At 38.3% G+C, this 26,244-nt stretch overlaps 1 protein-coding gene across 1 annotated transcript in view; it reads left to right on the top strand.

Annotated features, from left to right (window-relative positions):
• The first annotated feature begins 2,084 nt into the window (after positions 1-2,084).
• NDUFS4 (NADH:ubiquinone oxidoreductase subunit S4) overlaps positions 2,085-26,244 on the top strand; it is a 47,199-nt gene continuing 23,039 nt past the window's right edge. The window contains exons 1-2 of the mRNA XM_051804831.1: positions 2,085-2,251; positions 22,013-22,091. Coding sequence (XP_051660791.1) covers positions 2,166-2,251; positions 22,013-22,091 — 165 coding nt within the window. The 5' untranslated portion in view covers positions 2,085-2,165. The remainder of the gene's footprint in view (positions 2,252-22,012; positions 22,092-26,244) is intronic.

Genomic DNA, 26,244 nt, shown 5'->3' with positions numbered 1-26,244 from the left:
CACTGTCATTATTGGGTCTCCCTATTATGCTGTCCAGAAAGATTTTTCCCTTTTCTTTTTTTTTCTGCAGCATTGTTGTTGTTTTGAAAGGGAAAAGAAGTATATACTTTCATTTTCCCATAATTCAGAAATATTAAATGGGAAGAAAGCATAGAAAATTACATATATAGAGGGGAAAGTTTGAATAGGATGACTTGCAGTTACCTAATAAAAAGACTATGAAGTAATGGCTCTAGGTCTGGCATTTCACTAGAATTACATAATACAAGGCTGTTGTTTGTTTGTTCTCATTGGAAACTAATGCTCTGTTGATTTGATACTGTCAAAGACATTTGCTGAAAGTTTGTTTAGCATTTCATTAGAACTATTTTTCCATTTCCCTTTATTTAGGGCACGAAAATACTGAATTTACTTGCTTGTGCAGAATTTTTGTATCTGACCCTGTCAAACCGTTCTGTCAAAACTGAGTGCAAGACTTGCTTCTCCTGGAGGAACACATAAACAGTTAGTCAAAACCAACAGGGTTTTCCTCCAGTTGGAATGACATCACTTTTTATCCTTTCTTTAACAAACTTCTAAATATTTTTTCAGTTTTTCAGTAAAATTGAAGCCAAAAATGTATCTAGGCTTTTTTTGAAAATGTCATCAGATTTTTAAGATAAAGAGAATTAGAGTAATTTTGGGGATACCATCTTTTTTCACCCCCAGAACCGAAACCTTTTCAGTACTTCACAATGTTGCAGATCCTACTGTAACATCATGTGTTTTTGGAAACTTCATTTGAGCTTTTGGCACTGAACATAATCATACTTGATTCTTGATTTATAGTAACCTCTCTTCTTTAACCATGTCCACAGCACTGTAATTCTTCCAGGGCCTAAGTACTGTTATTTACTTGCTGTTCATGGTTAATGCTGTCTACTCTTTTATATGGTTCCAAATCATGGGTCATCTACCGCCACCACCTGCGACTCCTAGAACGCTTCCATCAACACTGTCTCCGTACAATACTAAACATCCACTGGACAGATTATGTGACCAATACATCTGTTCTAGAACAAGCAGCAGTCACAACCATTGAGGCCATGTTGCTGAGAACACAGTTGTGTTGGGCAGGGCACATCTCAAGGATGAAGGACCACTGCCTCCCTAAGATCTTGCTTTATGGTGAACTTGCCACCGGCTGCCGCAAGAGAGGAGCCCCAAAGAGAAGATACAAGGACTCCCTGAAACAACATCTCAGCCTTGGCCATATTGATCACCATAACTGGTCTACTCTGGCCTCCAATCGGGAGGTCTGGAGACACACCATTTATAACGCTGCTGCTTCCTTCGAGAACGCACGCAGGATCACTCTTGAGGAGAAAAGACAATGCAGAAAGAACCATGTTTTGCAGAACACACCACCTAAGGAGTCCTTCTGCTGTGCCTTTTGCAATCGGACATGTCTATCTCGTATTGGCCTCTTTAGCCACCAGCGTGCCTGTAACAAATGTGGATAGAGCCTTTCCCGAACCTTTGTTCACGAAGCCCAGCCATGAACAGAACACATAATGGTTAATGTATTAAAAATACAACTCTAAGAGACATGGGGTGTTGCTAGCCTTCCTTGCTTGAATAAAGGAAATAAGGCCAGAATTGTTTTCAAAACAGAACAGAGCTCCTAAAAGTATCACAGTATGTTAGAGACTAAGAAGTATGTTAAAAACAGGTGCAAGGTAATGTACCAGTGCTTCCATGTCTTTGTACAGAGTGCACCATTTTGTCTGTGAAAAATAATGGGAAAGAATGGGGTGAGAAATACTCCCCTCCCCGCCTAACCTAAATTTCCCATCTTTCAGTGTGTACCCATAAAGAGGATGATGTCACAACCAAAGGTCCTCACAAACGTGTGGCTGAGGAAAAGCGGGGTCTGTGCCCAAAACACGTGAACGGCTCCTCCCAGGGGCTCAGGGTATCAGGTCTGCCCTCCCTCCGTGCCAGCAGCCCTTCTCGCTCCTGCTTCTGCCCAGCCCTCTCTCCATGTCTCCCAGTCCCTGTCCCCGTCCCCTTCCCCGTTCGCCCCTCCCACCGCCTCTTTCCGGCCTCGCCTTCGCGTTTCCTGCCGGGGCGGAGGAGGTTTGTCCCTGCGGCGCCGCCGTCTCGCAGCGGCTCTGCTCAGCGTCATGGCGCCGTCTCTCTCAATGTCATCGGCCCTGAGGCGCCTCCTCGCCTGGAGCGGTGCGGCCGCGGCCCGCCCGCCGCCGCCCAGGTAACGGCAACGCGGCCGCCCCGCCGCCCACATGGCAGGCACTGCGGCGCCCCAGTACCCGCGGGGGCCGGAGGAGCCCGTCCCCGGCCTGGGGCTGCGCCGCGCCGTGCCGGGTCGGGGGGGCTGCGCAGGGCCGGGCCGCGGGCGGGGGGCGGCCGGGCGGGCGAGGGGCAGAGTCCTCCTACGTGTCTGTCCGTGTCTGGCTCTGCGTGTCTGGGTCTGGCCGTGAGTGTCCTTGCCGCCTGTCTATCGGTGACCGCCCGCCCAGTGTCCTTGCGGCGCCCGGAGGTCGAGAGCAGGTGACAGGGCCTCATTGCCGAGGAGCCTCCCCTCGACAGCCGCCCTTCTCCGAGATTTGCACCTCACTGTCCTGTTCTCTACCCTGTAGCCTTTCCTCTTTACCCCCTGCTCCAAATACGTTACCTTTTTATGGGGGTGCATAGCTGTTTCTTCACTCATCTCCTAAAAATAATGCTGGAAATAGCTGTATCGTTTTGGTGGCTCATTGTTGTTTGTTTCTTTAATGCAGAGGTGTGTGTTAAAAGGCCAGTACATGACCTATCGTGCAGTCGAAGATGCATGCATATGTTTCCTGCTGTGCATCTCACAGGACTTAGACTTCTGTAAGACTCCCTTCAGGCAGTGAGAAATAAAGTAGTTCAATGCCATTAACTGTGATTTGGAGGGTTTACTTTTCAGTGCTACTCGGGTCTCTACACAAGTTAGTTTCAGTAATTTTATTTAAATCTGTGGGGGTCTTTATACATGTATGTATGTGTGTGTATATATAAACACAGAGAAAGCTATATATGCACACATAGAGAAAAAAAAAGTATAACCATATTATTTTTTGACATTTTTGTGCTCTCATTGTCCCATTAATTCCTTCTAGCTTCTCCTTTTTAAAATGGCACCTATTTTATGGCATTGAAAGTTAGGTCTCAGTCTCCTAAATATGCTCTCGAATCTGTGAGTATGAATTTTGTAATTCCTCTATGCTAATGCAGAAACTTGCTGTTTGTGTTGGACTGCCTGTTTCTGCCCATCTCTGTGGTTTTGACAGAACTGCTGCCTGTGCCATGTGGTAAATTGGGTCAGTCAAGTGATTCAGGTTAAAAATAATTCTGTTTGTTTGTTTTAAAGTTTTACCACTCTGTGTTGAAGTAGTTATTTCAGAAAAGATAGTAGGGTGTAGCAGGGGTGGGTATGAACAGCATGGAAATGTGAGGTAGGAACTCCTAAGTAGGGATTTCTTTTTTGAAACAGTACCTTAGGTTCCTTCCCTGTCACAGAGGGAGTAGAAGAATTAGTGTCCCTCAGTGCTTTTAGGAAGAAGGATGTTGAAAATACTCCAGGCCTGAGAGGGACTGGAACTTATGCTTCACATTCCATAGGAGAGTGGCCTTACCATGAATCAGGGGGTTTCTTGGAGAAGCGGGAGAGAACAACATTATGAGTTTGTCTTACTTCAAGTTTTACACAGCTTTGCAGTCACTGCTTATTGGAAGAGGGAGAATAAAGTTTTCTGTGGATTGAGAAAAAACTATTTCACAGTTTTGGCACTATGAAGGAATGGTGGCGGCTGTCAGTCATTGCATAATTTTTGTAAAGTAATTATTTTCTTGATTAAGTAGACGTGAAACTTAACATCTTTCCTCTTGTCCATTACTGTTTTGTATGAAAAGAATTCTCAACCAGCTTCTGTAGTCTCCCTCCTTGGGAGTGAGAATCAGCGTACATAATTACAGAAAAGGATTTAGTGCTCTACATTATAAATTCAAGATGTCTTCCTTTACTCACAGTGAGGTAATAAAATTAGATGGAAGTGCATGGGAGAAAGCACAAGCTTTTGTGCTTTGTCTTACTTCTTGTAAGCCAACGTTGGGTTTGTTTTCCTTTGTTAGATAGCATAACCTTTCTTAGGGAGCATGTAATCGCTTGTATTTTACCAGAAATCTAGATAAATTTCAGTGTACAAATAGATGCCTCAAAGTTTGGCAGTTTATAAGTCCCATTTACAACTTTAGTGTCTCACATCTCCCAACCTCACACAGTTGAATCTTACTCTACAAACTACTTATTTTCCAGTTATAATGATCAGCAAGTGTCCAAAAGCTAGTGGTTTGCAGCATATCTTGCAATTGGATATATGGATCCTGAAATACTGGTTTCCTTTCAGAAAAGTATTTTGACAGATACACTTTGGTACAAGTAGCTTCTTTGTTTCAGAGTATATTTAAAGTATTTGTCTGTCTAATTTATTATTGGAGTAATCTATGTATTTGTCAAACTGTAGAAAGAATGTGCTATACCAGTATGCTAGATGTAAGTCTTAAAGAAAATAAAGTAAATGAAGGCATTAGAATTACTAACAATAAAAATAGTTGCTGTTCTTAGGACACGACTGAAGAAGATGCTGGAATTGTCAACTGTGAGGGCATTTGAATGATTCTTACATCGCTTCAACAGTTTGCTTTTGTTTACTTAGATTCAGAGTAAGGTTTGGTTGGTAAAACTTTGTTAAGTTACAGTTGCATGTTATTTGCCTAAATTAGGTTATGAGGGGAATATAGCTTATTGTTTGAACATTGTAGGATTAAATTTTAAACCTTCAAGATATAGTTTTATTTGCAGTGGGTTTTTTTTTTTCTGATTTTTGCATGTGAAACTTCTCATACTTCTCCAGTTTTCAGAACTTCAATTAAATAATAATATATCTTCCCTCTGATTTTGAAAAGAATTCCCAAGATCACTTTTCAAGAGTTACAAGAGAAATTCCATTCTGATATTCATGAGCAATATTTGGTTCTTAGAAATTTTATGACATCTTCTAATACTGATTTTTCAGTACGTGTTTAAGCACTTTAACATATGCATGCCCAAGCTGCCTGCTGATCATAAACTGGTGACTGGTAACACAACGTGGGAATAAGTGTTCGGTCCAAAGTTAAGAGAATGTGCAGCAACTTTCCTTGTATTTTTATGAAGTTCTGAGTGCCTGTTTTAAATCAGTTGTGCAGTGGTTACTGAGCCCCTCATTTTATCTGGTGGTGAGCCAAGTAGACATCAGCACCTGGCTTGAGCTCATTCAGAAAGCAGAAGTGCATCCTTAGCTTAAGTCACATTTTTAAACTTTCATGTTCTAAGATCTGTCAAGGTTTCAGGAGCTTGCAATTATGTTGAACACGCTCTCTGGAGTTTGATCTAAAAACTGCAGTGTTTTCTTGTATTAGAAAATACAGACAGGTGAAGCTGGGAAAAGAAACTTCAAACAAATTTCTGCTGTCCTGGGAATCAGATGTTTCTTTCAAAACCACCAGTATGTCAGAGAAGCCCTTTATATCACAATATAAAGCCCTTTATATCTGCAGTCAGAATATGGAGATCTTAATTTCTGTTCCAGAAGCAGAATATTTTGTGTATGCAGGTGTAATACCTGACAACATGCTCTCTACGTTTCATGATAATGGATTTTTCATGTCATTTTTCAGATGGTTCTCTGAAATGTGTTACCTTCCTCTTGTAATTCTGTTTAAAGACTCTGAGTATAATAGCAAATGTTTTATTAGTTTATCATAAATAGATACCTGAGGTTATGAAAGCAAGTAATTATGGACACTTATGTAGTACAAAGCCTGTTATTCAATTCATACTCAAGAAACTGAGGAAACCTGGAATGCCATATAAGTCTCAGTTTTCAGTTAATGTCTATTTAAGCAAGCTACCCCTGCAGTAAAAAAAGAGGAAGACATTTTTGTGGCAAAATAAAGGACTTATAAAACATAGCAAAAAATGTAATTTTTTATCTTGTCCTTTCCTGAAAAGTAGAGACAATGTTTATTAACATTTAAAAAAAAATTACTTCAAGATAATTATCTTACTCTTTCGTGTTATTGTTTGGTTTGTTTTTTTTTTCCCTTTCCTCAAATAATGTTGAGGTTTTTGTTGCATATCCTTACCAAGTCATGCATTAAAACAGAGCTTAGTAGACTTTCCAGAGCTAGATCTGCGTAGTACAGAGAGCTCTATGAAGATGAACAAACCTCTCACTGAACCTGGTTAATAGAAGCACAATTTGGCCAGTGTTAGTGCTAGCCAGTGTGAGATGTTTGTCAAGTTTGGAATAAGTAGCATGTTGCAGCAGTTGTATTACTTATTACTTCATCCACCTGTAATGCGTGTCTCTTACTTACATTATTCCACACAGTATATGAGAGTGTGTGTGGTGATGTTAGGTTCAGAAGTTTCACATCAGAAGTTTCAGTTTTCATTAATAAAAACCATAGTTCTGTAGAATTGAATGTTGTTAAAATTATTTCCAGTGAGACGTATCATCTGCATAGAGTGCTTGGAATAAAATTTGAAGATAACACCAGGTGAAGAAGTTTTTTGCAGTCTTGCTTTTGCTGTGTAAGTGGTGTTTATAGATAGTTTCATTTTGGTTATTCACACGGGAAAAAGACCTTTTAAAATACATATTTGGCTGGAATTTTACCATTTTATCTTGAATGTCTGTTTTGTTTTTAATATATGTCAGAGAAGCTACAGTGAATCACACTAGCTTACAACACAATAGCACAACTGAAATCTGGAATGAAATCCCGGGGTGTTTTTTGGACATGGAATTGTGGTGAAATGGAGAGTTGGAGCAGGCTCAAGATGAAAGATGTGGAGAGACAAATGGACATAGACAAGCGGAGAAAAAGATGAAATACACTGCAGTTTGTACACTTAACAGGCATCAGTTTACAAAACAAGACTCCAGGCAGCACTGAGTGTTTGTCTGATCTTATAGACACCCTCAAGCAGTGGTTTTGGAGTAGGTGTTTTGTATGTCTAAGTGTTTAATTCATTTAAAATCCATTCCCTTTGACTCTGTCCACATGGTTCAAATAGTTATTTTGTGGTAAAGAGAGTCTAGGAGCCAAATCTTGCATGTTCACAGTGGCTGAAAGCAGCGTCATTGGTTGTGTATTGCAGTCACAGGTCCTTTGATGACAACCTGGTGTCTGGCTATTGTGAAGAAAGGCCCTCTTTCCCTATCAATTTTGCATACTTTGAGGGAGAGAAGGGGATATTTCTGACAAGTAGGATGATTTGAGCCCTCTTGCAGTCCTTTATGTAGGATCTCAAAGTTGCTAATCTACCATGACTTGAATAGTTGCAACAGGACAACATACTGTCTTATTCTGGGCTTTTGTGTTGTTCATGGATATTCACTGTTATTAGGATGTCAGAGTGACTCTGGTGAACTGGAATGGTATCTTAGGTATCTTAGATTTCCTGCTTTTACCTTCTCTGTTTGGCATTATAGGAAGCGGGGTGTAGGAGTGCTCCTTTGAAATAGAAAAAACAAGCTTTGGAAGGCCCCCATGAAGTCACAAGAATGTTGGATGTAATGGAATGTGGGAGCAATAGGATGTTGCTGTCAATGTGAATTCTGTCACAATGAAAAAGTGAAATACTATGTATCGTACTTTAGTAGTGAGCTCAGATCAAGATCATTCTAGTTCTTAAAGCTGTGTGGGATTCCTGTAGTGTTTGTGAAAGTTGAAGTACTTTCAGTATTGGTCTCTGTGTTGAAGAGGACAGGTGGAAAGCTGTGCAAGTAAGAGGGGCAGAAAGGGAAAAGGATGGGACAGCCGAAGATTGAGAATGGGGGCAAGGAAGAGGTGCATTGTTCTGGAGATTGCCGTTTTTCTAATGTAATTATAGAGAAGTAAGTGGAGCAGGCATCATGACAGCAAGATGTTCCTGATAAAGCTTCTTAAATTGCTGTTAGTTACTGGACATATAACTTTGAGTGCCTTATTTTAATTACATTCAGTTCCTTTACTTTTGGGATTAGAAACCTGAAGAGAGAGGAGTTACGGTTTTCAGCAAGTGAAGGTTTAACAGAGACAAACAGACAGATATTTAAGGTATATTTGTGTTGAAAGATAACAAGCAATGGGCTTGCTTCTCCACTAAAACAACTGTAAGTTCTTCTAACCAGCTCTGCGGCAACTAGTCATTGTGGGCTCAGAACTGTAGGTTGCTTACCTAAAGTTTGGCATACCTTTAAAAAGGCATTATTACATGCGATAACAATTTTTTTCAAAAATATACTGATTTGAGAACCTAATAATCTTCATTCTCCTTTGAAGACTTGAAGGGGAGTGGAGATACAAATAAAACCCCAAAACAAAACAAAAACAAAAAACAAACAAAACCCCAAAAAAGCTATGGAGAGTAGTGGTGAAGTTTGTTGCCAATAGTATCCTAAAACAGAAGGACATAATACTTTCCTTCAGGGACTAAACTGTTTAAAATAGATTCTGATACTGCGTTTGAAAATGACACTTTGTTTTCAAGACAATCCACCAAACATTCTTTATGGAAAAGGCTTTCATGTTGGTATTTCCTGATGCCAAATATTTGATATCTTGAAGTTTGAGAAATATACTTGTAGAACTTGTTGCAGTGAGTTGAAGCACATTTTTTGTCGAATAAATAATTTAATAGTAAGATTGTGAAATGTCACGTGAATACATGGGGAAGGGGAATTCAAATACCAGCTGTCAATAGATAGAATTTCAAGTCTATGTTAGCAAAATAATAAAATTTGCTTTAGTGATGGAGGTTTAATATATACTGTTCACCGGGTTTAACTCATCTGTATTTGATGAAAATTACTGTTTTAAGAGACTGAATTACTGAGAGGCTTATATAGTTAGCGGGGAAGCATGAACCTGCTCCCAAATAGTTTTTAAGAAAAAACAAGTTTAAAACAAAGTCTTATTTTATGCTAATAATTTCAGTAATTTGTATAATCCTTAAGAGCTTAACGTTTTATATGTTTTACCCATGTTTTTGTCCTCATGGCGATACACTGGATTTGGATAAGCTTTTAAAATTATTTTGTAAGCATTTCATTATGAACATGTTAAAAAGTATATCTCCAAACTGTCTTAAGATCACATCCTTTATTATTTGTCATAAAAGATACTGCTAAGCTAGCAAGAGGCAAGATGAACAGTTAACATTGCCTTCTTTATAATGTGTATTTCCATATTTCCTAAGAAATGAATGGTGTTATTTCTGCCTGACTTACAAAGTGTAGTTGTTCTCTCCTAGCAGTGTAACAGTGTATTTAGGTACCGTTTTGTCATTAGCCACTTCTTAACTGCAGTAGTTTCTGTGTGAATCTTCCCTTGACCCATGGATGATGTTGAGAAAGTAAATTAACTTTTGACTCAGTCAGACAGACTGTAGGCAGCTCCAGAATGTGTGTGGGCAAACAACTCTTGCAGCTGCTTATTTTTGGAGTATTAACATGAAAGATTTCATAAACAGGTCCTATTCAGGTTTTTTTAAAATCAGATTTCATGTATTTTTTATAAGATATTTGAAGACCTGTCTTTTATGAATTTATTCTATATGTGAATACTTCTGATAATGTTATTTGTAATAGGTCTATTGAAGCAATCTTCTACTAAATGTTAGCAATGCTATTTGTCTTGAAGTCCAGACTAAAATTTTGCTGCAGAGGATGGCTGTTTAATTTTTCATCTTTTCTGTATCTTTCAGTAGTTTCAAAGGAAAAAAACAAGAAAGCTCCTCATGCAGTAGCTCTGATTGTTCTGTCACGCACTCGAAGAGTATTTGTATGTGCTGTGTAACTTATAGGAAGGAAAATTCTGCAGCAGTGATGTTTTGTCATATGTCAGTGTTTGTGCCTACCAGAGAGAGAGAGAAATAATCTGAATGTTGTTGTCTGAACTGGAATTCAAGAATAACGTTTACATTTGAAACACCAGTGTTGCCTTAAGGGTTTACTCCACTTTAAAAAAGGGTGAGTAATACCAAGACTAGCAGTCTCCTTTCAGAGAGCTAACAGGTGCTTAGATAGTAAGAGTATTAAAAGAAAGAAAGAATAGTACTAGTGGAGGAGAGGATCAGTGTATAGGTAAGAATACAAGGGAACACACAAATAGCATAGCTAATGAGGTTATTTTAATTCTCAAAGGTGAGTTCTCAAAAATGCTTGTAAGATGTGTTTACATTAATAAATAATGGTAAATGGAAAGAAAAGTTATTATTGAAAAACAGGGCACTCAAGTTTCTTTGAAAGTAGACTTAATTTATGTAACTTGGTAGTTTCATTATATTACTCTTGTAACACAAAATAATTTGTCCTTCGACAATTTAAAAAATTGTTGTCCTAAGATTGCAGATGCAGATACACTATGCAAAAGAAAGGACTTTTTTTTTTTAGCTGGTGCCATGTAGTTGTTGCTTGCACTTGTATGTAGAGTAGAAGTTAAAGTTTTGGTGTGATAATTTTTTTTAAAACTTCTGTTGGAAGCACTTACATGGGTTGCTTACATTTCAGCCAACTATTTGTTTTCATCTCAAGACAGATGTATATTGTACAAGGTATTTAACCACACTGGCACCCACAACTAAAAACCTGTGTAGTTAGTATGTTTTTAAAGTAAGATTTAAAATTAGTCATCTATAGACTACATAGAAATTAAGTCCTTTGCTTTGGTTGCAAAGTAATGAGGCTGAAAAACAAGTGCACCTTGCAATATTATATACACTGGGAAAAAAATCTGTATTTGATAGGAATTAATGTAGCAAAGTGTCAGGGAGCTGTCAGCAAAGTGTCAGCAAGGGCTGTCTGCTCCTGCAGGTAAGGCAAGCTGGGAGCTGAAGGTGACCACAGCAAGGACAGTGCCCTTACTAACGAGGATAAGAGCCAGAGCCAGGCCTGCAGGTGGGTGCACTAATGATGTCACTTAGGCAAGGGCTGAAGACCCGAGGTGAGCTTTTAAATGGAACTCCAGGGCCAAAGGCTGGGATCATGGAAGTCCGGTGTGAGGTCCTGGCCATTAACACCTATTAATGCCCTTAGGATCATGACGCATGGTCTGACAGAGTGTATCTTCAGGCTGCTAATGTTACAGCACTTGAAAACTCAAATTATGTTCTTGCATCTAAGGTGGCATGTAACTCTGGAGTCAAAAATGTATTGAAATATCATGGGGGTTGTTTCCCTCAAGGGTGTGTGAAAAGGAAGTTGGAAATATGTCAGCAAAAGAACAATGTGAACAGACTGGTCAAGTGATGTGATTAAGGTGTGTGGCATAATGGAGAGTAGCTAAGGTATGTGATAACTGCGGAATGGCAACGGTTCAAAGGGGAATTGAGGACAAAAGCCTGATGTCAGAAAGGAAGTTGAAGAGTAAGGTGGCTGAGACAAGGCAAAGTTCACAAATCAAGTGTGAAGTAAAATCATACACAATAATATTAGCTACATTTGTCCCATCCTCATCCAGAACAACTGGAGAGAGCATACAGTTCTGAAAAGTGACCCTCTGTATGTCGCATTCCATTTGTGAACATTTGACTGTCTCTAAGTGTCTTGTACTACAAACATAAATTAATATATATCTCTTAAAACAGTTTGTCATAGCTGCCCAACAGCTGAGGCCTACTAGCCAAACAGCTTATTTGACTTTTGTGAACCATTATAAACAAAGATGTAGTTTTCCAGTAATACTTTAAATGATTCTTTTTTGTGCTGTAGTTTACAGCTCAAATGTTTGAAAGCATTAAATAAGAAAGAAGTTGCCTTTGTATATATGCCATATTTTACAGACTTTGTATTATTAGAATAAGAATTAATTAAGCTTGTAAGTGCAGTCAAATGGAAAGGCTAAATCAGTAGGAAAGGATAGGGAGGAAATACAGGAGGACCATGCTATGCCAGAAATCAGTTGGCAAACACAGAGGAATCTTTACTTTTTTTTTTTTTGTTAATTTTACATGATTCAAAGGCTCTTTTTCAAAATGCACAAACTAAGACAGAGGTGGGTTGTGGAACATTAGTTTCATTCCTCACAGTTTTGAAATTAAACCCTTTGACTTCTGTTGTTCTTTTTTATAAAGAGCACATTTTTTAGTTTTGTCAAGTTATATGGATGCCTGAATGTGTATTTTTGGGGAGTTTGACATTTAGAAAGCACAAACAGAGCAAATGTGTCACCTGTGTATTTTATCTTTAATCCCTATATAACTTTTCTCTCTTCCTTTTAACTTTATTAGGCTTTCTAACTAGAGAATGTAAAATTCAGTCGATAGTTGATATGGGCTGTGCAACATTTCTAGCATTATTTGTCTTCTGACTGACTTGCCTGTAAGAGGCTTCTGGTTCTTGGGGAGCCTACTGCTCTCAGGTTGTGAACTGAGGTTAATTCCTAAGATTAGGTCTTCTGGTTTCAAGAGTAGCATGTAATGAAATGGTTTATCAGCAACTGTACAGATGGCAGTAGTTGAGAGCTCCTGTTACCTGAGAGCAGTTGGACAGCTTAGAAATTATGTATTCTATTGCTGTAAAAGTAGTACATCACATCTCCTTTCATAATGAGTTTTATGATTTCTACAAAAAAAACCCACTTAAATTATTTTGGGTAATTTTATTCTTAACACTTCAAGGCCCTCTCTCAAAAGCATTTCTAGTCTGTTTGCTGTTATCTGTCAGAGGCCACTGGCATACTCGGAGTCAGGTGCATATGAGGGTCTAGGAGCATGACTTTTTCCAGATGTTTAGTTGTAAATAATGACTCAGTTTGTGTCCAAGCACATTGAGAAATGCTTTAATATCAGCCAGAGATTTGCAGAGAACTGTTTCAGGATGTGCAACTGTCACCACTGTGCTGACTTGAACCCAAGCTAGCTCTGTGAGTTTTTGCCTGAACTGTTCCTCAGCTCAAACTGTTTTCATTGTGTGAATGCTTATACTCAAAGGCATGGTGGAGACACCTGTATAACTCTGCAGGAGTAGGTTGAGCCTGCCTTTATGTACTGTCTGCCTGATGTGGAGCCTTCTGAAGGGCTGGTCTTTGTTGTGTGCTCGGTGGTGTCTGCTCAGTTAACTGGCTACTCAAACGGGCCCTGTCTGAGCTGGGGACGGTGCGGACTTGGTACTAAGCTAACCTTTCTTATTACTTCTTGACTGCAAGAAAGGTGGTTAAATGAGGAAAACTGATGGTGGGCAACTCAAGTCATGTCTTAACAAAGCTGACTTGTGTCCTGGGGGCTTAACTGGAGTTCAGAAGTGGCTACAGTGCTCTGGTCCTGCGGTAGTTCTGGAAGAACCATGTCTGTCTTGGCGTTGTAGCAGTGGGTCAGCTGATACCTTGTTTGAATATAGATAGGTCAGTAGCATTTTCCCAACTGTGGGATAATTGAAGTAGAATCTAAAATAACTAAAATTTGATTGTTTGCTACATAATGAAGGATTTACTAGTTGAAAATTTAACTAATTTCAAAGAATCATAGAATATCCTGAGTTGGAAGAGACCCACAAGGACCACTGAGTCCAGCTCCTGGCCCTGCACTGGACAACCCCAAGAATCCCACTATGTGCCTGAGGGCATTGTCCAAACACTTTTTGAACTCTGTCAGGCTTAGTGCTGTGACCACTTCCCTGGGGAACCTGTTCCAGTACCCAACCACCCTCTGGGTGGTCTGAACCTCCCCTGACACAGTGTCAGGCCGTTCCCTCCGGTCCTATCACTGGTCACCATCTTCCCCTCACGAGGAAGTTGTAGACTGCAATGAGGTCTCCCCTCAGTCTGCTCCAAGTGGAACAGCTGCTCCACATACAGCTTCCCCTCCAGACCCTTCATCATCCTTGTTGCCCTCCTTTGGACGCTCTCTAGTAGCTTAATGTCTTTTTTATATTGTGGTGCCCAAAACTGCACACAATATTCAAGGTAAGGCTGCACCAGTGCAGAGTGGAGCAGGACAATCCCCTCCCTCAACCGCTGTGCCTGATGCCCCCCAGGACACAGTTGGCCCTCGTGGCTGCCAGGGCACTGCTGACTCATATTCAACTTGCCATCGACCAGGATCCCCAGTTTCCTTTCTGCAGTGCTGCTCTTCAGCCTCTTCTTCATCAGTCTGTTTGTACATCCAGCGTTGCCCCTTCTAGGTGCAGAATCCAGCACTCGCCCTTGTTAAACTTCATTTGGTTGGTGATTGCCCATCTCTCTCTTTGTCAGGATCTCTTGGTGCAGCCTCTCTGAGGGAGTCAGCAGCTCCTCCCAGTTTAGTATCATTGTCAAACTTGCTTAGTATCCCTTCCAGTCCTGCATCCAGGTCATTTATGAAGATGTTGAAGAGCACAGAGCCTAAGATGGAGCCCTGTGGAACCCCACTAGTGACAGGTCACCAGTCTGATGTCACTCTGTTCACTATCACCCTCTGTGCCTGACCCATGAGCCAATTGCTCACCCATCATATGATGTGTTCATCCAGCTGTGTGCTGGACATTTTGTCCAGAAGGATCCTGTGAGAGACAATATCAAAAGTTTTACTGAAATGCAAAAAGATTACATCAACTGGCTTCTCCTTATCAGCTGGTTAACTAGAGTTACCTGCCATAGAAGGAAATTGAGAAGCAGGACTGTTCCACTGTGAAGACGTGCTGGCTGTGACTGATGGCTGTGTTGTTGTTTAGGTGTTTTTCAATAACTCTCAGAATAATCTTCTCCGTAGTTTTACCAGGCACTAAAGTGAGACAGGCCTGTAGTTTACTGTTTATAAAGGCAGGTGAACTTAACATTTAGCTTTGAAGATGCACACTGTAAGTTCCAGCACAGTCAGTTGTTGCCCTGTTTTCCAAACACACACCTGGGAAATAGGAAAAAAAAATATTTCATATCAACTTTTTAGCAAATAGAAGCAGTGTTTATGTATTTGTATTTCCATTTTGGTCATTTTTACCACTTAAGACAGAAATGTCAGTAGTTTAGCTTAAATGGTATTGCTTTTATCCATTCAGAAACATAATTTACTGTGTTTATAATTTAACATTTTATAGGCAAAGGAAAAAGTATAATTAGCCAATATTGTCAGAGTATGAAAGTATTTATTAATGAGGAACTTACTTTTCCTCCAACCACAAAAGTTACTTATGCAGTTCCAACTACAATATAGAACTACATGGTCTCCACAGGCAGTGTTTGGCATTATATTCCATATTTTGCTTCTGTTGGGATGTAGTAAGATTAGTAAATGAATCTGGGTAAAAATAAAATCCTGTGGACTCTAAGTCATTATCACTTGAATTACGATAGTGAATTTAATACCAAGGAAGCATTATCCCACTGTATTTGAATTCAGCTCTCACAAGTTACAAGCTGTTTTTATAAAAATGTATTATATTGGGATTGAATACTGTGATCTATCCTGTATTCAACATTGTATAAAGGCAGTCATTGATGCCTGTGTTTTGTGTGCAAGAACTTTATACTGGTCTGGTTTTAGTCTGTTTAATCACAGTGTATGACTAGGTTGGAGGCTGTGGAAGTTGAGCAGGTAGTTTCTGTGTTCTTTTTGTTCAGAATTTAATGGTTTTAGGGTGACTGTACATCGTGGAGCTTACATTATTCTTTATAAATGCGATAATGTTAAAAAAGGCTGGTTTCATAAGAATTAATGTCTATTCAATGTATTGAATGATTCATCACGGCTTCTGCTTCTGGATATATGTATATTCACACCTCCTGGTGCCCTGGTCATTCGGTATCAGAATACTTAAAACACCATATAGACTTACTTCTCAGTGACTATCTTGATGTTTCATGTGGCACATAGGGTTTTCTTCAAGACTTTGTTTCACCTATATGTTGAGATCTGATTACCTGTTTTGTGATACCTGTTTTTCTTTAACATATCTCCTACAGTTGACCAAAAGGGGGTGCTAATAGATCAAACAGTCAGATTTGTTGCATAAAAGAGGTTAAGGAGATGTTTTTGTGCAATGGATCAAGTCCAGGCTACTGAATTATATCAGGTAAATACCAGTTTTCACATCTGGGTGTTGTGTAACATTCTGATCACAGCATTGCTCTTCATGGAAGGGAAATTCATGCCGTGTAAATATGGCAGCTTCTTACCATGTAGGGGTTAAGCATGGGTTACTTAGCAGATATTTAAGATGTTCAAATTTGTTGAATTTTGAGATTGAATACAGGTACATAGAACTACCAGGTTATATGTTCAACTCAGATGCCTTAATATCCTTTATCCTGATATCACAAAAGACATCCACTGTCCATTTTTTTATTGTTTGATTTCTCCTGTTCTACAGAACTGGTTAATGGCATCAGCAGAGCTGGAGCCTCTAAGGTAAGAAGGAAAAACGAGACTTAAGTAGGTTTCCTGCAACAAGGAACTCTGTGTCCTTATCCCACAGTGGGAAAGATGGTTGAGAGACCTGATACTAGTATGGATATTTTAGTTCTCTTGCAGACTGGAGAACTTCCAGTGGTTTCTCACAGAACCTCTTCATTTGTGTAGCAGAGATGTAGAACCTGTTTGTGACTTGGCTGGAACAGCAGATGATGGCGGAAGGGAAGTACACACTCCTCGTGGAAGACGTGGTTAGGTGATCACAGCCATTTGTTTTTCCAGGACACATGATAGCTATAGAAAATTTTGAACTCTAACAAATACCCATTTTCACTTGTAGTCCTCATTAATTCATTTCATGTTACTGAGCTGATGTAAGACTTTACAAGTATTTAATAAGAAGACTATGTAGTGTAGTCTTCACCAAATTTCTATTCCTGTCTTCTCTACACAGTATAAAAGACATTTAAATTTATTGTGAGACTCTAAAATAACAAATGGCAGCTGTAACTCATTCTAGATGCAACGTTCAGTTCTGTTATGCCACTATAAAGAACTGTGCATTGTGGAAGAAAAAGTTACTTTAGCCTTTTTAAAATTCCTAACACTAAAACACAGAAATATTAAAGTATATTGTTTTGTAGCACATATAAAAACAGAGTTCATGCTGAACTGATCAGATTGATGGTAAAGACAAAATGTTGTTATACAACATTACAGTTTAAGTGAACTTTAAAAATTAGCATAATTAAATAATAATCTATGGAAAATATTAACTTATAATAGTATAAAATAATTGCACAGGATCATATAGATCAAGTTTAAGGAATTTATATGCCCGATACAGTAGCATGGGGTGGGCAGAAAATACTTTTGTAAGTACAAACTAAATGACAATTTGAATGATGGTCTCAGAAGGCAAAGGAGCTGCTATACTGTGGGAAAGTATATGCAAAATCATAAAGGACACAGGTGACTTCTTTTTGTAAACCTTAATTTTACTTTTGTCTTCTGTAATTTTCAAGGGTTCTTATTTTAAAAGGCTAGCTGTTCTAATAAACCCCGGCTTTTAAAATTAAAAAGCTTGTTTGTTCATCACTAATGAGCTTGCTATCAGGAAAACATTTGGGCAGATCAACAGCAGAGCTGTGGCCAGCTTAGTTTATTAGATAGTAACTATGAAAGAGGTTTGTTTGATATGTGTTTTGAATAGGGTATTAATGGGCCTAGAAGGTAGCAGTGTTTATTGTTGCTAGCTACATGTAAAACTCTCTTTATGGTTTCTGAAATTTAGAATTATTCTACCAGTCTATTTATACATATTTGAAGTATTCTGTGTACAGTAATTTTAAATGAGAGTTGGATTAGTCTTTGAAGAGGGTAGAAATGGAAATTCCTGGTCTTAAGGCTTCATCACAAGATATTTCAGCAGGGGGAAAAAAAAAAACATAAGCAGTCAAAAAGAGGCAAATGGGGTAATGTGTACTCATGTTGCTTACAAAGAGAAAGGAAGAAAATAGCTTACCTTTCCAGAGGTCAGCAGCAGAAAAAAAGCAGTAGAACTTCATGAGAATGGAACTGTCAAATTGTGTTTTATACTTCTGCAAGTTTATCCATCACAAATGCTATCTAAAAGTTGGCCTGAATTTGGGCAGAAACAAATATTAATGGGAAATTTTGTGAGAATTACTGTATTGTTCAGGACATAATAAAAGGCTTAAATTGAGTTGTACTTTAATGATTTAGATTGCATATTCATTTAATTTGAAGGTAGAATAGGTGTTGTAAAGTTTATACAATTTCTAAGGGGAAACTTGAGCGATGAAATGATACTTACCATTGTAGGTGTTTGAGAAGAGAAGATTGTGTGAAAAAGGTCTGTTTCCTGGTTCTCTCCTTAGTTAAGTGCCTCACATTAGGGACAAACTTGAAATGAAGCCTGTTGAAAATTAAACATTCTGGGAATCAAGAAACACTTTCTAGTGACTTCCAAATAGTAGTATTTCAGTTAACATGGTATTTCAGAGATGCTGGTATTTTCCAAGCTCCAGATTACTTTCCTGTGAGAGATGCAACAAATGGAAGAATCAACAGCCTGTCATCTTTAAAGCAAAACTGGTATGTAATGTATTTTCACATGGAGGTCTCTCTTTCACTGACTTAAGATTCGCTTTCCTAGTCTAGTCCAAAAGCCAATTTTCAATCACTTTTCAATTAAGAAGTCCTGAAAGAAAATACGTGCTTTCCAACCCACTGCAGTCCAGGGATGGACAGAAGGCAACACATGTAAGAAATCTACAAGGTTTCAAATTCTGGCAACAACTGGGCGTGTTCCAGAACCTAGTCAAAAGAAATGGCTTTGAAAGGTGATGAAGAGGAGTAGAAGATGACGACTTAGGTTAGTAAGCTGTCCATCTGTTTTTGAAGAAGAGCTGAAACATCATGGGGAACTGCAAGGTGTGATGCCTTACAAATTACCCCGGTTGACAGAGACACCTTGTGCAAAAAAATCAGCTACTCCTGTATAAAATGTGGAGGCATCTCAGAAAGAACTTCTGCCAACCTTTAATCTGGTGGGGATTTTGCCCTGCTCTTCCCTATTAACTATAAAGGTGCTAGTAAAAACAATGTCAAATGACATAATGCTGAGTGGAAATAATTTTGGAAGGGCAAACTGATGTGTGCTAAATTTTGTTCCAAATTGAACTTATATTACAAGAAAAAGTATGATTATGGTCAACCTTATTACAATCCTTGTGTACCCAAATCTTTACATATTGATCAGACCTCTTCACAGAGCAAGGGTCAGAGAACTCCTTGATTCATAGTCTAGATTACTTTTCTTTACAGAAGGGATTAAATTGCATAATCAAATGTTGTTCTTTGGACGTATGTTAAGTAGTGTTGTGAACACTGTATCACGTAAAGTTCCAGAATACCTGCAGAATACTACTTTGATACTAAAGCTACTGAAGCAGGAAAGAAACTGATTTTCCTATTACAATGTTTTTTTGCCTTATTTAAGATTGGACATTTTGTGGCTTCAGCTACTTAGGACTGGAACACAAGTGTAATGCTGTTCAGAATGCTCTTAGGATAACTTCTGTCTTGGTGTGTTATTGAATAAGAACCATATAACAAGCTTTTATCCTAGAACTCTGGTATCTGTCTATTCTGTTTTTATGCTATATTATTTTACATGTACAAATTAAAAAATAGTAGCTCTGTTGAGCCAGAAGCTCTCTGGTACAGAGGTTTTTGAGGTAATGGAGTAGATACCTTTGATATTTATTAAATTGTTTTCCTTCCATGCACTTGAAAACTTCTTCTGTTCTTCAAACAAAGTAATCTTCCAAACAGATTTTGTCACTCTAAATTGTAATAGATATGTCTGTCCATGTCAGAGTTGGTGATTCTATAAACTTTGTGCTTTGGAGAATTTTCGAATTCCATTGAATCCATTTGAATTTCCATTGGTACATGAAAGGTAAGTTAGTAGAGTGTAATCTGCATTAGAAGTAGAGTTTCAATATTACTGAACTTTGTTCAGTTGCTTAGTTTTGTAAGATTCTTGTGTTGTATAGACAACTCACTTCTTGCATTTTGCTTTCTCATTTGTTTAAGATGACCTTAATTAGATATGAAGCACACTATTATCTTCTTGGATTTCTCCAAGGGTTTTGATATGGTTTCTCACAGCCTCCTTCCAGAAAAATGGATGTGTTACAATCTAACAAAGTGGCCCTTGCAGTGGGTGGGGAACTGGTTGACAGGCAGCACCGAGAGGGTGGTGGAACAACGCTCCCTTTCATGCTGGCAACCTGTCACAAGTGGGGTCCCCAGGGATCAATACTGGACCCAGCACTTTTTGATATCATCATAAGTGATTGGTGGGATCAAGTGTACCCTGATAAAGTCTGCTGATGATACCAAACTGAGTGGGGAAGTAGTCACTTTGTAAAGGAGACTTACCTTGCAGGAAGACCTAGAAGGCTTGGAAGAGTGGGCTAACTTATGAAGTTCCACAAGGGCAAGTTGTTGTCCTTGCAGCCTGGGAAATCGTAATCCAGGAGTGCAACATAGTCTGGGTTCTGCATGGCTGGGGACCAGCTCTGGGGAAAGGGACCTGGTGGTCCAGGAGGAAGACAAGCTCCGTGGGAGTGATCTTTGCTACTCAGCAAAGAAGGGCAACAGACTATGGGGTTGCATCAACAAGGGCATCACCACCCAGAGATGAAGAAGTTATTATCCCACTCTTTTCAACACTTGTCAGGCCACACCTGGAATACTGTATGGACAGGCTAGAGAGGTCCAGAGAAGGGCCACAAAGCCGACCAAAGGACCAGGAATCCTGCTGTATAGGGAAAGGCTGAGAGAACTGAGTTTGTTCAGTCTTGAGAAGAGAAGGCTTACAGCAGACCTTGTCATCATGTTCCACTACTTAAGAGATCGTTACACAGAAGGTGGAGACTCTCTTTTTACAGGGAGGAAAGGAAATTAATGATATAGAAAGGAAATTAATGATACAAGTTACTCCTGGGGAGATTTCAGTTAGACACAAGAGGAGAATTTTTTACAATGTAGTAAGACAGTCAGCCATTGGAACAGTCTCCCCAGGGAAGTGGTGGGTTCCCCAGCGCTGGACAATTCAAAGATTCAGCTGGAGAGGGTGCTGGGCCATCTTGTCTAGACTGTGATTTTGCCAAGAAAGGTTGGAACAGATGGTCTTTGAGGTCCCCTTCCAACCTGGTATTCTATGATTAGCTCAGAGAATTAGGCTGCTTGGCTTGGTTCACCTACTGTGACATTATTTTGCCAAAAGATGATTGGTACTCCAAGGGCTGAACCCTCATGTTAGTGACATAATGCAAGTTAAGGTCAGCTTTTACTCATTAATTCAGTGATGTGGAATTGGGTTCTGTGTTTCCATGTGTACCTTACAGATTTAGCAATTATGCAAGAAGATTAACCATATTTCTTGGAAATTAATAAGCTGACCCAAAATGATTTAGAAAGTAATAGTTGTGAGTTTTGCCCACTCAAAACCAGAAAATTGTGTTTGCAGTATCAGTTTAGGGTTTGTTTAGTAATTTTTTGTTTGGGTTTGGTTTTGTTTTTTTTTTAATTGGTAATGTTCTGCTGTTAAAGTGTAGAAATGGAGCTTTACCATTACAAATAGATTTAGGATTTTTTTTCCTGTGATGCCATCATTTTCAGGATCAGAGTTCCAGAATGCTTGCAGCAGCCGTGTGTTTTTCTGTCTGTTCGTGACAAACCAGCTACTGTACATTCATATAGAGCAGTACAGTCCTTGCCACTGGCAGTCTCTCTGTGACAGAGAGCCTGTAGGCTGACATAAAGTGCAGCCTGTTGTGAACTACTAAGTGGGAGTCTGCCAAAAACTCAGCAGACAGAACTAATTGGGGAGAAAAAGGATTTTTGTGCCCTCATCTCTCCCTCTTCAATTTTTTTTACAAGACGGATATTGTTAAAGTAACTTGTTTATGTAAGATTTGTCTGCCTCTATTTTCTCATTGCATGAATCATTTTTTAACTTCAAGTCTTGCACCGCAGGTCACTGAGCACTTCCACATGGCGGCTGGCGCAGGACCAAACTCAAGACACGCAACTCATCACAGTTGATGAAAAATTGGTAAGAGTTTTCTACTGAATACTGCTATGATACAGCCTTCAGGGTTATTTCTGCACAATATGCATTCAGTATGGTATTCCGCGTTCTTCTAGGAAAGCCATATAAATGTGAACTACAAAGCAACAGTCCCTCATACATTTTTAAAAGGGTAACATCAGTAAAACATAAGTATGTGATTGCTTAACACTTTGAATGCCATATTTCAATGTAAAATGATCAGTACCTGACTTATTATTTTTTATATTTTGGTCAAGGACCAGTGTGAGCTGTAATTAATAATTTATTCTTTTTGAAATTTGCATATATTTTCTGTGTAGTGAAATTACACAGAATTTTGCCAACTTTGTAATATTTTCTTCATTAGGACTCATATTACTGAAGATACTGTGTAAGGAAACATCATGGAAGATTATTGTTACTATGCAATATACACTGTAGCTTTTGAATATGCATGAAGGTTAGATTACAGCTAGAAACAAATGCATAACATTCTTCTGCTAATCAGTAGCAGATCAGAAATTTGGCAGTCTTTTCTTGTAAGTTCTTCCATAATGTGTGGTCTGTTACTCTAGATGCAACCTGACACTTATGTTTACATTATTCAATAGTATAATTTTTGTAAGACTTCTGGGGGGAATGCATCACAGCAGAAGCATGCTTTTCATTGGGTTTCATATCACTTTTGAATCTTCAGGAAAAAAACATTCCTTTGTATGTTCCAGGCAGTTCACATTGTATGTACTTTTTTGTATTCCCTTAACTACTTAAGAAATATTTGGAATTTGTATTTATAAATTGTACATTTTCAGTGATAACTAGAAGTCGAGACAGCTGAAGTTTAACAGGCTACTGGAAAAAAACCCCACACCTACTTTAACAACTCTTTAGTGCTTTTTTTCTTGTATGTTTTGTATATAGATGTAACAATAATAATCTACATACAGGTAAAAAAAGTTATTTCATAAACTTTCTGAATTTAAGAAGTAACAGTATAATTTTAGGTTCAGAAATTAAGGAAAAAATTAGTACTTAATTCTAGCAAACATGATTATCTTGCTAATCTAGTTGCATAACTAGGAATTCAGGAACTTTGTACAGAGTTCATGAGTCACTGTGTAAATAAGATTCAACAGACCGCATTTTCCTAAATGAATTTTACATGCAGTGTTCTTTAACAGTAAAAAAAAATGTATATCTAAACAGAGGTTTTATAGTGCCTGAATTTGCAGTATCACATTTCCCTATTGTGGCCTCAGGTGATGGATGCATAGATCGGGAAGAGACAACAGCACAGACACACAAGATAAATTCTCTTATATCTTCCATTTTGTGTTTAAATGTACATTATCCAAAGTTAGGGTTGTACTGTCTACAACTATGAGAGTTTATGCTTCCAGTTGAGTAAAAGTGAAACTAATTTGAAATACAACTATTCACTTGCTGTAGTGTTATTGTAAAATGAATGTAAGTGAAGTGCTTATTTCTAGTGTAATTGTATGTTGTCATCAAGTTGAAGACTCTCTTATTATAGTTGCTGTGATTTTTTGCAATCTCATAGTTGCAGCTTTTGAATATTTTTATTTTTATATATATAATTTATATAAACTATTACTTTGTCTTTAGTTGTATGGAGTACTAGGTTAAATGTCTGACTGAATAGTATTTTCCTACAGTGCTGTGCATGTAGGTCCACATTCTAAATGCACAAACCTTTTTTTCCCAGATTATTGTAGGTCCTGAAACAAAATGACAGAAAATAAGCATAATTTGTAGATTCAGTTAAATTTTTGGAGTAGTTTCCATAATGCCATAAAGTAACCAATAATTCATATTCTGTTAACTGGCAAAAATTATGTCCTGTTAGCAAGGAAAATATTCACAGAAGGGTTTGATGTGGTTTTCAACTCTTTCAAGATTAGGAGAAGTTCTTTAGACATTTGTTAAACTTTATGGAAAAGTAGAATACTTTCTTAACTTATTGTAGGTTGCTGCAGTATTTTTCCTAATTTTAAGTAGGATTAATTAGAACCCATTAAAGCTAATTTAAGAATCTACATAAATTTTCTTTAATTAATGTTGCAAAGCATAACAAAACCATTATTTCCTTGCAAACTGTAATTAAACTGTATTCTGAAAGTTGATACTTAGTGTTTAATTCCAAAAGACCCCTTCTTTCATTTTACTGATTGTTAGAAATCCTGAAATCATATTTTGATGGATTTGTCATCCTGGTCATATATATATATATATATATTTATTTTTTTTTTAAAGCTGAACATCACCTTTTAGATGCTTTTACGTGCATATCAGAAGACAGAACAAGAACAGGTGGAAAGTAGGATATGGTTGTGCTTTTTTGCCTTCCTCCTCTTGAAACTTATTTTGAAACTGAACTCTTCTGTGACTTGAGGTTTACAAGGCTAGTAGAGTAACGTTGTGGTTGTGGAAAACTTTCAACTGCATATTTTAGTGTAATAATCTATTTCCAGTGCTTTTGTAGACCTTGTGTTCATATGTGTACATCCATATGCTAGGCCTTGTCCAGCAGGAATTCCTTTGAATTACCTAGAGTCTGATTGGATTCTCTTTGTGTTGGCAAAAACAAATAGAAGGCAGATGAGCATCCTGACACTGAATAATTAAGTGGTAGTCGGTCACCTGCTTACTGCAGCCTAGAATGTGTTGAATACAATAGAAAAATGAGTTGTAATGAAATAGTAGAAAAACCAGTAGTTTAGATCACATTCATTTCACACTAGAAAAAAATTGGGACTCTTAAATGGGAAAGGATTTATGTGCTCAGCTTGCATAGAACACATCCAAGAAATTATATCTTTGTCTCAGTTATCAGCTGTTTTCTGTGAATACTGAATAAAATAACTTTTAATGAACAGTAAAATCTGAAGAAAATAACATACAAAATTAACAAAGCTCAGTGGAAATACAGTTCTTGCATGACATTTTGAATCTGACCACCAATTAGATTGTATTCCAAGAGTTTGGACAAATAGCTATGTGAAAAGTAGACTCTCAAGACCCTGCTTGCGTTAGGAAATTTGTGCTGTAGAGGACAAAGGCCATCGGCAGCAAATCTCATGTAGTGTTCCAAATTATTTAACTGTTCATGTGTATGTTATAACATAGCTTCTATCATTATTATAAAAAGTTGAAGTGGTTTTGCCTGAAATGGAGGTTTGAACTGTCCTAATTCCTGCAGTTTTTTCCAGTTATTGAGAGTAGGGTGCATCAATGCTGCTTGTTGTAGCTAAGTGTCTTCCAGTTGAGCATGAATGCTTTAGCAGACTTCCCAGCCAGTGCTGGTAATGCTGCATTTTGAGTGTCTAGCTGGAGTTGGGCAGTTTGGTGAGGATTGCACCCTGCAATTGAAAGGTATCCACAAATATTTGTCAATAAAAGGACCTTTATGTTGGTTAAATGGTAACAGTATTTAAAATCCAAATTTCAAAATTAGAACTACTGCCAGAAATTATCCTTTGCATTGCTAAAGTAGAATATTCCACTGACAATATATATGCTGTAGCTCAAAGCAAAAATTATTGCAAGAGCAGTTACAGGAATCGGTCACTGGGGAGACACTAGAAGAGTTGTGGAACTGTGGTTAAGGATCAGTTGTAGTCATCTCACAGATGTTTTTATTCTGTACCAGGCCAAGATAAAATAGGAGTTGCTACACAGAGTTAAGCATTCCAGACCAGTGCTATCAAGTGCAGTTGAAATGGTACTGAATTAGTTTTTGCATCATTGTGCAAACATCTAGGGACAGACTTTATTATGAGTATGACAGGCTAAGTAGAATGATGGCATTTTGTCACCTGTCCTGAAGTTGTTTTGTTTGGTCTATAGTGTTAGCTAACCTTTTTTCAGTAATGGTTCAGCAGTCTCACTACTGAACCTCAGCAGAGGGCCATTTTCCTTTAGATCGTAGAGAAACTCTACGTAACTCACTGAAGGTGACTTATATACACCAAACTGGGCACAGAAAATCTGAATCTTTATTTGAGGATGAGCAGTTCATACTTTTCAAAAGACATTAGAGATGAGCAATAAATACCATATACTGCAGCAGCCTAGGCCAAAGCATGTAAGTAAATGCACATAGCGGATGAAGGAAAGGCCATGATGTTATCTACCT

This window comes from Manacus candei, unplaced genomic scaffold (assembly GCF_025592945.1).
Source record: "Manacus candei isolate 608988 ecotype Guabito, Panama unplaced genomic scaffold, ASM2559294v1 h1tg000061l, whole genome shotgun sequence".
Lineage (NCBI taxonomy): Eukaryota > Metazoa > Chordata > Aves > Passeriformes > Pipridae > Manacus > Manacus candei.
The sequence above is the reverse complement of the archived record's forward strand: the minus strand, read 5'-3'. Positions and strand labels throughout refer to the sequence as shown.